At 37.8% G+C, this 12141-nt stretch overlaps 1 protein-coding gene across 2 annotated transcripts in view; it reads left to right on the top strand.

Annotated features, from left to right (window-relative positions):
- Window positions 1-12141, top strand: part of NCAM2 (neural cell adhesion molecule 2) — a 578411-nt gene that overhangs the window by 515344 nt on the left and 50926 nt on the right. For both annotated transcript variants that reach the window (XM_073668266.1, XM_073668267.1), the window contains exon 16: window positions 3190-3394. In XM_073668266.1, coding sequence (XP_073524367.1) covers window positions 3190-3394 — 205 coding nt within the window. The remainder of the gene's footprint in view (window positions 1-3189; window positions 3395-12141) is intronic.

A 12141-nucleotide genomic window follows, 5' to 3' on the forward strand; every position in this document is an offset into this window, starting at 1 on the left:
ATGCGGTGTGAGGAACTCCCTCTGTAAATTCCAAACGCCCAAATAGGTCATCTAGACTGGAGTTGTTATAGTCAGAAAACTCCAGGTCATGAGCTGAATTGAATTAACATTTGAGCATATATTTTGGCTGTGGTCATCTATTTGTTTTAAAAGGCATATTAAAGAAGTAATCTTAGTGAGACAATTTAGGTCAGCATTCTGTTATCCTTCAGGGGAATGACCACTAATGCCTGCTATTATTCACTTTGATAAATTATGCTGCAATTCCACTCCGTACAGTAAAGACTTCTATTGTGTTTCTACAATAGCCTTTTACTTAGATGGCCAATGTTGAACCTGTGGAAGCCATCTTGTTTCCTGTTTGGGCCTATTTTAAGCCACATGGAACTCTTACTCAATGCTTGAGGATTGTGTCTAGCATTTAGTCTAGTTCCAGTCTGCAGCTTCTGAAATCTGTCTTACCCAAACCATTCCTACACCTCTCCAACTCCAATGGTTCCAACTATTCCTAGTACTACTTACACGAAATTCCACTACCACTTGCTTTTCCCCGCTCATGCTGCCTCGGCCATTGGGTTCAAGCCGAGCTCCACTAGTATCACAACCTTTTTTATTTTTGATACATATTTTGCTATAAATACTTATAGAAACTTTAATATGTACAGTAAATGTTGAACATTGTGCATGGGGTGTGTAGGTAAACAGCATATTAGAGGCAGAAAGAGATGAGCAAATACATAGTTTTGTTGGAAAAGTTTCCATTCAATTTGTATTTTAATCATTGTTGTTCAACACTTGCAGTTACTCTGCTTATGAGTCCTGTGGGCTGTCCTACATGCATACCTAGCCATACAAATAACATTAATCAAGTATAGGACCACCTCCTCTTACAAATAGATAATAGTTATACAGAAACATTTCACATAAGACTGTATATGTGATCATCTTCTCTTGCTCTTTAACATCTTACATGCAAATCAGCTATAAATTGACCTTGTAAAAAATATGAACAAGTGATGTCTATGGAAATGCAATTTATTACTCCAAATCAGATGTACTGTATTATAGCCAAGGTTGTTGGTAAGTGGACCATAGTGGTTTGTAAGCAGCCAATGAAAATTAAAGACTATTAGCCCATATCACTCAGTGATAAATCCCTAAGTTAGCAGAAAATCTATGCAATTGCATATCTAATACAGAAAAAAATGAGTGGCAAATAAATATATTAGTCGTTTGAGTTAAAGAAAAAAAACAGTTAAGAAACGTGCTTATTTAAGTGATTAAAAATATTACTAAAATACAATGAGCTTAGCAGCTTGGTTTCTCAGCATGGCACTTGCACTGCAGAACATTGATACATACTCAACCAGCAGTCAATCACAGAAGTCGTCAGTTGCCCGTGTTAAAAATAAAAATAAAAATAATATTTTAAAGAGAAGCAGCAATGTGAGTCTTCCACACAGTCCTCATTATCAGCCACAAATCCCTATCACACAACAGGATATATTATGTTTTTCGAGACTACTTCAAGGGACATTATCTTTAAATTTTTGCCAAACTACTGTAGATTCTACGCTAGAAACTTTTCCCATTCAAGGAAAAAGATTAATGAAGCATAATAAATCAAAAAAGAGATGCTGTACACAAAGTAGGGCTGATACACTTAGAAAAAGGGCCATGTGGGCTTCAAAGACATGAACAGCTAAACAGGATTCCTGTATGCTGTAATAGCACGGAATGTCCTACGGATCCTGTGGAGCTTCATTGGCTTTGTAGCACATTTCACACTACACTACTACAATTTTTGTCTCCTTAACATTTGGCTGAACCAGTTGTGCAAATCAAAACAGGTTCCAAATAAAGACATATTGCCCCAGTTTGACCTCATTGTAAATATTGTGCTTGGGGCATCACCTGCTTCCTTGATGTGTTGAGTACCGTCTAGTTTCTCTCCACCTTCACACGTTTCTGTCCCACTCTTTTACTAAGAAGAATAGATCATTCAGAGCACATAACTAAGCTCTCCTCTCTCTTCTTCTTGTGGCCATAAGTATAACCTGTTGGTAGAAATTTGAACTTCAGCTTTGAATTATATAGTATCCCAGATAAGAATCAGACATACAATATGGACCCAATACGAAAGGGAACAATAGAGAAAGGTTCCAATGCCATTTTTCAAGGGCCAGTGTTGACAAAATCAGAGACCCTAGAAAGAGATTAAAATCCTGATTTTTTTTCAACTTATACTCTGTGATAAGCTGGTCATACAGATGCAGTACCACATCATTGACAGTTTTAGTTTTCAGCCACTTACCAGATAAGATTCAATTCACACATATATTCTTATTGTCCATCAGGCTTTCCAGTGTTCTTAAAGAAGCACTCCTCCCATCAAAGTTTTTATCATCTTAATATATTGCTGTCATCATATTACATAGACTGTGTAGTTACAATTGCTCATTTTGTCTTTTTACCCAGTTAATTCTCTTTTCCATTAGGTCTATGACATCACGTGATTAAAAACTGACTAGCTGAATCCATCTAAGCTCTATGTAGAAACAGAAAGTCATTTACCGCTTCAACTCCTCACCCTGCTGCTCTGCTCCTCCCCCTGCCAGGGACTTTGCAGTGATGTAGAATTGTGGTTCTAATGATAACACATGCAGGGAAAAGAGACTTCTTGTTTCTACATAGCATTTAGAAGGATTAAGCTAGTCTATTTTTTAATAATGTGATGTCATAGACCTAATGGAAAAGAGAAGAATTTACTGGGTAGAAAGACAAAATGAGCAATTATAAGTACACAGTGCTATATAATATGATGACTTCAATATATTAAGAGGATACCTTTTTTGATGGGAGTGCTGCTTTTTAAGCAAATCCATAAAGTCAAAGGGGTCCACTAGAATTTGCTGGTAACTGGAAATGTTTCTATGTTGCACAGTTGGGATAGTCTCATAACAGACATAAGCCATAATAATGGAGAAAACAGAATCTAACCAGTGATTTTTATTATGATCTGTTCCCTTCTTTGAAAGTCAATATATAATAAAGTACTGTAAAATTCAATCATTTATTTCTGACATTGAAATATTTAATTCTATCTACATTTTCATAAATCATGATAATGATAATTAACCTATAAATAAAGATGAGCTAAGGGATAATATGTTCTTTTTTTCCCCTTAGATACCCTTTTCAGTGGCCTTGGAATTGGAGCAGTCATCGGTTTGGCTATAGCCGCCCTCCTTCTAATTCTCGTTGTGACGGATGTCAGTTGCTTCTTTATGAGACAATGTGGATTGCTTATGTGTATAACCAGACGGATCTGCGGAAAGAAAAGTGGCTCCAGCGGAAAAAGTAAAGAATTAGAAGAAGGAAAAGCTGCATACTTGTGAGAAAAAATACTTGTCTCTTTTAAATGTCCTTTAAAAGGTCCGAAAAATAACTTTTCAAAAAAATCCCAAATTTTGCACAAAAAGTATAGTAAAATATATGTGAACTTGTTATTCCCATTTTGATTATTACAAATATAAAGTACAATTATTCTGGAGTAGGATATCAGACAATGGAATAGTAAAATGTTCAAACATATATATGTTATGTTCATTTTTACATCTACAAATGTTTTATTAGTATCACCAGGTAGACTTCACAAAGCCTATGTGTAAACCATAGGACCCCTCCCTTTATACTCTCTAACAGCCATATTAAAAAGATTCTCAAGTTGTGCCCTAAAGGTTATGTGCATCTTCTAAGGTCATCTGTGGTATTTTTTAGAAATATCTAAATGGGTGATGAGAGAAGTCAATGAGCTAAATGAAGAGTCCATCTTTATAATTCTGTTCTTTATTAATTTTCCAAAATGTACATTATGCCGTTTTACTTTAAATTTTTAACTTTTTGTGATATCCATCTATGTCCGCTATCAATAGAAGTAGTAGTCCTGTTTGACTTTTTCATCTTTTTTTAGAGCACTGTTGAGTCAGTGTCAGTGGAGCTGTACATGTAAAAAGGGGTTTCATACAAAATACACAATGAACAAACTAACAATGCAGACTGGTACAGAAGGGAGAGTGCCCTGCCTTTGTGGGCTTACAGTCTAGAATATAATGGGGAAGGAGATAGTAGGTTGGGGGGTTGCAGCAGCTCCGATGGTAGTGAAATGGCAGCGAGGTCTTTGCAGGCTTGAAGCTTTCTTGAAAAGAAGAGTTTTCCAGTTCCATTTGAAAATTCCAAATGTGGTGGATAATCGGACATGTTGGGGCACAGAATTCCAGAGGACGTGGATACTCGAGAGAAGACTTCTACACTATTGGGCGAGGAATGTATGAGCATGGAGGACTGGAGATTATTTGTTGGGAAGATATCTGGAGATAGTTCAGAGGCAGATTCTGGACAGCTTTGTAGGTCAATATTAGTAGTTTCAACTAAATATGCTGGGGAGTTGGGAGCCATCTAAGGGATCAACAGAGGGGAGGAGTTGTGAGGAAAGAGGTGGATTAGTCCATCAGCAGAGGCTACAGAGAAGGATATTACAGTAGTTGAGGTGGAAGATGATTAGGGCAAGCACCAACATTTTCGTAGATTCAGTGTTGAGGAAGGGACGGATTCAGGAAATATTTTTAATTGGAGGTGGCAGGAGGTTGTAAGGGCTTGGATGTGAAATTCTAATGTATATGGGAGCCTATCAGCTCTCTCCTGACAGATGATGAAGTGGGGGAAAAGGATCCATCTTGTCTGATTTCCAACAGCTGATCCTTTTGTTATCTGGGACAGGTAGAGGAATCTGGCAGTGGCGCTATCATAGAGAACACAGGATGCTTGGTTGAGTCATGGGAGTTAGCTGTCAGTTGAACTATCATGTAGCTGACATCTAATATGTTTGGGGACTTTAACACTGAAGCCGTTGACTTAAAATCAATGAGATTGCAATTTACTTTCAATTGGAAGGTGATTAAAGATTGCTAAAAGTAAGTGGGATCAAATGTTTTCACATCCCATTCATTTGTGGTGTTCTCAGCTCATGGACCCTCTGCTATATTTAAATGATATTTCAGAAGATATCAAGAAGTGCACATACCTTTTAACCCTCAATCACCGTAATTGTTTTCATATTTGGAGATTTTAAGTTTTGGTTCTGTTACTACAATCATCTATTATTTATAGATATCCTTCAACTTTGTAAGTGCAATTAAGATTTTCAACCTTAGCAACATTATTATAAATGTCAAGTTTATATATAATGTTGAGAAAATCTGTAGATTTTTTTTGCTTGTCCATTATCCTGTAGTTATATACAGTTGTGTATTTCAATATATAATATATATAATATATATTATATAGTATATGTGTGTATGTGGTTTGTATGTGTCTTCTGTACATATTCACCATACAGTATATAACTAACGTGGATTACCCATTATATTGGTGTTTCTATCTATTCCAAATGTACAAATTCATTGATGGGATCTTTGAGTTAAGACTATCAATGATTTGAATAATGAAGTGTTTGTGGTTCTCTAAAGAAAACCATTCTAGGCTTTTAAAGATGTTTGGGTCCTCCATGATTTTGAAAATTGACCAAGGTTTGAGGTTGAGTATTCCATCGATGTGATCTTCTAACACACTGTAATTTTATGGCAAGTGGTTACATTATTTTTGGATGGATTTCACCTTAAATATTGTTTCGAAACGTTAGTCTGCTGAACATTGTGTAAATATGATGGACATGTACATGTTGTTTTGTTCTTTACTTACAGTATTGAGAAAAGGATGATTATTTGAATCTTTGAAAATAAAACGTGTTATTCATAAAACATCTAAAGATGGTATCTAAGCAATTTTTCTAATCTTTGGGTTCCATTGCACATATTTTTATAATTTTTGTAATCTTATTTTTTTTAAAGCAAAGGAAACTTATTAGGAAAATTAGACTATATGTAAGAAATGGAAATTATACAGTCGCATTAGTCTTAAAAAAAAAACTTCTATAAAGTGCTTTTTCACTATCCAAATAATACCATATGTTGAATAGCAGAACTATATAGTGCCTAAAAAAATACAACCGTGTATTTCATTAATCAGGCTGTGTGTCTACAATGAGTTTTTGGTGAGTTTTTTATGCTGCATATTTTCACTCCATCCAAAACGCAGCGTCTTACAGTTCCAGTAAAGTGGATGGTATTTATAGAAATCTCATGCCCACTGTGCTTCTTTTTTACTCACCATAAAATGACCTGCAGTGCTTGTTTCTAATCCCCAAATTTCAATTTCTCTTGCGGGTATGCTGAGTTTTGCGAGCAGATTTTTCCATAGAGTTGCATTAGATGCGGAAAATCCGCAGGTAAAAAACGCACATGCATCTTTAGTGCATTTCTGCTGCGGAAACGCATCAAGAATGCATATATTCTGCACCTGACTATTTCCATAAAAAAGACAAATGGCAGGAATTATCAAACAGAAAGCAACTTTATTTAAAGCATGTCAGGACCAGAGACAAATGCACAGCGTCAAAAACGCAATAAAAACGCATGCAAAAAAGCGCTCAAAAAATGGATTGAAAAAAAACACAAATAACCTAATTTACTTAATAGGTGCAGAAAATCTGCAACATCAAAAACTCACCAAAAACTCATGATGGGAATATGGCCTAACAGAGCTCAGGTTTCAGATTTTTAAAACATTCAACATATTATATTTCCTTTGAATTATCCTAAAAGTGTGGTAGAGACCATTTTGCCCTTTTATTCATGTACAGTCTTGTGATAGATTTGAACAAATACAAAATTGAACGCTACAATATGTAGTACATAATACTGTTTTACTATATTATGTCACAAAATTAACAAAATGCCATTGTCATTGCACACCTTTTCCTTTCTGTGGTCTATAAAAGATAAAAAAAATTGTGTAAATTTACATAATAAACGTTCATTTTTTCGCAAAATATTTTTTTTATTATTTAATTTTAATTAAATATTTCAAAAGGTATAAAGAGATGGGTCTGAATTCAGGTGACTAGAGATGAGCAGATTAAATTTGTCAAATTTTTAGAAATTCACTGAATTAGGCAAATTTAAACAATTTGCGATTTCCTTTTCGCAAATCATCTAAAATAGCCACCACCAATCCACACATTGCAGAAGATTGCATCAGCCATTAAAGTCTCACATGACCTTAAGTTCAGCCCAGCGGACGTCTGCATATTGCTTTGCAATTAGAGATAAGCCGATCTATTGAAATTCGAATTTGCCGACTTTGTAAAATTGTCCGAGAAAATAAATAAATTTGCATGAGTCTCAATACTGGAAAGTTTGTACTTGTTCAGAAAATATATGTAGCGGAGAGGAGAGAGAGGAAGAAAGAATCCCGCTGGCAATATGAGCTTACACTCTCTACAGCAGAGGTTGAAAACCATACTGACCCTAAGAGCTTATACACTGCAGAAAAGAGAGAGGATTCTGCTACTCATAAGAGCTTACGCTCTATAGAAGATAGAGACTTACTCAGTGACTCTAGAGATGGAAATTTACTCTGCCGTACAAACTGTGCTCACCTGGGAATTGCTGATCTGTGATTGTCACAGGTACTGACCACCACTGTACAAGGTATGAATCTGTTAGATGTCATAGTTGCAGGGCATTATGGAGAGGTGTGGGAAAAGTTCACATGTAATAAAAAGAAATCCACCTCACCCAGTACTTATAATCCAGCTTGCACGGAACCAGGTGGATCCACACCAGAATATGCTAAAAAAAGGGATTATTGTTCCAGCGTATGGTAAAATAATTCTTTCTTTATTTTTCGTCCATTAAAAACTTGCAAAAATTACAATGGTTGCATAGACAGGGCAGGGGAGCAAGACGCGTTTCGAACGTTCACTTGCGTTCTTTATCACAGCTTCTAGCCTCTGTGATAAAGAACACAAGTGAGCGTTCGAAACGCGTCTTGCTCCCCTGCCCTGTCTATGCAGCCATTGTAATTTTTGCAAGTTTTTAATGGACAAAAAATAGAGAAAGAATTATTTTACCAGACGCTGAAATAACATTCCCTTTGTTTTTTGTGGGAAAAGTTGCCAGGCAAGTTTTGTTTTGCCAATTGAATCTAAAAGTGTTTGAATTTGAATGAAACTAGGAATTTCAGGAAATTTGACTCAAAGTCAATCCACGATGGATTGATCCACTCATCTCTATTTGCAATTATCACATTCAATGGTAGAGCCCAGTCATTTAGGAGGGACTATCATACCAAAGCAGAAGCAGGACGTTCATCAGCCAGTTTGATGCGAATCTAGAGAGGAACTCACAGCTCATAGTTTAGTCTCAAAAATAGGTAGAGAAAGCCATAAAACAATGAACAAGACAGATAGTGAACAGCTACAGACAGTGTGCGTGACAACACATCAGTTTAGATTAGTTTGGGAGGAACAAACAGTTAACAGTTATGGGTTACCATACATTTCCCCATAACCACATACGTTGAGGTCACTTTGGTCAACTTACTAAGGTTGTATTTGCATCATTAGGCTTAAAATGTGTTAAAGGCTTATCTGGTGAGGTGGATGCTCTATGAGATAAGTCATGTCGAGCAACATGGGCCGGAGGTGATTGAGCAGTAGAGAGATATATCTGGATGGCATTTGGATCAGCAAGAACAAAGACATTGGGTCATGCAGGGCATCAGACGCCAAGAAGAGCATGAAGCACCAGATGAAGCAGAGCCAGGTTACACTTGAGGACAGAAGATGTAAAGGAATTTTATATCTTCCCGTATGGATGCATTTAATCAGAGGGATAATCGAGAAGTATGTGCAGTCTAATATTTTCCAGCAGGAATGCAGTTGATAGCAGGATGGCAATAATGTAATGTCAACTGATTCATGTTTGCAGAGATGTGATTAGAAACAGGAGTAATAGACATATAATCTAGTAATTGGCTTGTGGTTTATGGTTTTCAGCAGAGATGTATGCAAATACAGTAGGAATTTAGAGCTAAGTAATGGTTATCCACAGGATAGCAGTGAAGTATTGGCAACTGGTTCTTGCAGATGTTAGGTTCCCACATAAATAGCAGAAATATATAGGCAAACTGGATGAACTGTGATGCATTACCTTGATTGCAGTGATTGAGGCGTAAACATCTCCAAAACAATTGATAATCTGGAATCTTGATTATAAAAGATAGGTGTGCACTACACTTAGTTAATCTTTACTTAGCTTGCAAATAAATGCTGGTAGTTGAATGAAAATCAGGAGCAGCAGGAGATAATTCTGCAAGCAGTTGGAGCTTAAGTTTAGTGAAACCTTAAAAGCACATGTTTGCTGATAAGAATGCTATCTCAATACTCAGACAGCATATGGCTGCTTAAACCAGCTTTCAAAGGACTAGGCTGATTATATCAGAGGTTTTTGCCGGGTTACCACAATAACCCAATATGGCCTAGCACAAAGGGAACCTGTCATTGTGAAATCAAACCGGTCCAACGCCTAAGCTGAGACACGTGAGTAACCAAAGGGTTGGATACAGTCTTAGGAGACTTTATAATGCATTTTTGATTCACTGTAAATCGATTTGCCATTGATCGAATTTATGGAAATAATTTAACAAAACTGTTGGATGTGAATTTCAAAAGATTCAATCATCTCCAATGTTGACTTTATTTAAAAGTGTATCAGTTATTTCTAATTAATTCATATTTAGATAAGACAATTTACTGACATGTTAAACAGACATTTCATAAATGTCATATTAGTAGTGATGTGGGAGACAGGACACAGAAAAATGTCAGGTCTTGGAATTAATTGTAATGAAAAGATGCACTTATGGCCATTCCAACAATTATGGGAGTTACATGAGCTTATGAATGTTCTCACAATCATGCATGTACCATCACTTCTTTACTAAGTTATCTTTTTCCAAATATAGCACTGTGTGACTCATTTCTGGTAATTGTGTTGTATGAGATAAAAAGCACAAACATGTGCACATGGTTGAGCAACAGTACCAGACATGGCAATGAATCAGGTATTTTTTATGAAATATAACAGCTACTTTTTAGTTATCTCATTCAGTCTTTACATTCATTTATGGTTTCCGCAACACATTTTGTAATTTTTTTTAAGTTTGCAATCAAGGTGTCTGTGATTCTATAATCTTCGTAAAACAGTAGAAAATATTATTTACAAAAAAAATAAAATACAACAGGTTATATAAGTTTTGAACACGTCACCAATTTTCTAGGTAAATATATTTCTAAAGGTGCTATTGACATTAAATTCTCACCAGATGTTAGTGACAACCAATCCAATCCACACAGGTAAATAAAAGAATTCAAACCATAAATGTCCATAAATTAAGTTACGTGTAATAATAAGAAATGACACAGGGAAAAAGTATTGAACACGCTTACTGAAATGTAATTATTACATTGTACTAAAGCCTTCACAAAAGGCTTCAAGACGTCTTCTTTATGGAGAAACTAGTCATGTGCATTGCCTAAGTGTGATTTTGGCCCATTCTTCCACACACTCTTCAAATCCTGAAGGTTCAATGGGCTCCTTTTATGAACTCTGAGCTTTAGTTCCTTCCATAAATTTTCTATTGGATTCAGGTCAAGTGATCGGCTCGGCCATTCTATCAGCTTTATTTTCTTTCTCAGAAGTAGTGTTGAGCCACCCCCGTAGTGTTTGAGTTCGGTTCGGTTCGTCGAACACCCGTGTGTTCGTCGAACTGTTCGTCGAACTGTTCGTCGAACACCTTCGAACACCGTTAAAACCAATGGCAGGCAAACAAAAACACATAGAAACACATAGAAAACACCTTCAAAGGTGTCCAAAAGCTGACAAACTGCTCAGAAGACATAACTAACACATGGAAAAGTGACAAGTACATATCGTCATGCGAAAATAAAAGAGGTGGAGGAGTAAAAGGAGGGGGAGACACAGATATAGGCATGTCATGCCCTTCTAAAATCCAAAAAGTGAGAAGCCGACACGGCCAGTCCGCTCCTGCCCGTGCCACCTCCGTGTCGCCGGGTTTGTGCCAGAGCCGCGGTGAACCCTGACGGCCAGCCCCCCTCTCCCAATACTGGTGCCTGTCCGCTGGTGGGTCGAGCGAGCCCCCCTGTGGTGGAGGCAGCTCTAAGCTTTTTAATTTAAATTGTCTCTCTAATTTGAATGAATACACTTTAAATCCATTTACAAGGATCTATTGGAGGGCAAGTCTCATGCCAGCAGCCGCTGTAATTCCAGCTCCAGTAGCGTCCACTAAAGCTGCTGCAGTTAAAAAGCTTTTATAAGGATCGAGCTCGGCTGTCCCCCGCAAGGCATCCTACTGCCAGTCCCAGCCCCTATGCCTTGGGGTGCCTCCTGATGCTCTTCACTAAGTATCCCATGGTCCCGAAGCATTTCCTTTGAAAAAATTAAGTGTCTAAACTACAGGTGGTGCAGCTTGCTTAACAGCCGGGATAATCCGCTGACTAGCAGACACTGCTACTAGGCACAAAGTATTTCCTGGGCTAGATGCAGTTAAAAATTTGTAATTAGATACTCTCGTTGGATGCTGAGAAAGCATTCCATAGAGTCTCCTGGCACGCCATATATGATTCTCTTAAAAAGCTTGGGGTAGGGGTCTAGGGGACCCTTTTATAGCCAAAATCACGGCCCTGTATCGCAATACGTCACCTAGGCTGAAGATAAATGGAACTGTAGCACCCTGAGGGCTCGGTTGCTACAGACGTATTGCACCTCACCCAGAGGTGTGATATCTCACTCTCAGGTAAGGATGGAGTGGGATCAGGACCCGACACCTGCATGCATTACACCACATTGCCGTGGGGCAGGGCGACCAATATGCCCCTGAGATGGGCACGACAGTCCCTGTCCCTGGCTGGAGTGGGGGGAGGGAACACTGAGGAAGGGGAACCCTGTAGTGCAGGAGCAGGGAGGAAGCAGTTCCTGGGTGCATTGAGAAGGGAGTATAAAAGGTGGGCACCATCTTAGTTCAGTGCAGAGAAGTCTGAGCAGAAGTGGCAGGGAGCAGGGGCTCTTAATGAGCTCTGCTCCGGAGGCGGGCCTAGTAACAGAGGCCCAGGCCTGGAAGAGGGAGAAGGAAGGAAGAGGAGCGGAGAAGGCTCCAGGA

Source organism: Phyllobates terribilis, unplaced genomic scaffold (assembly GCF_046119375.1).
Source record: "Phyllobates terribilis strain yellow unplaced genomic scaffold, ASM4611937v1 Scaffold_2__4_contigs__length_985480577, whole genome shotgun sequence".
In the NCBI taxonomy this organism is placed as follows: Eukaryota; Metazoa; Chordata; class Amphibia; order Anura; family Dendrobatidae; genus Phyllobates; species Phyllobates terribilis.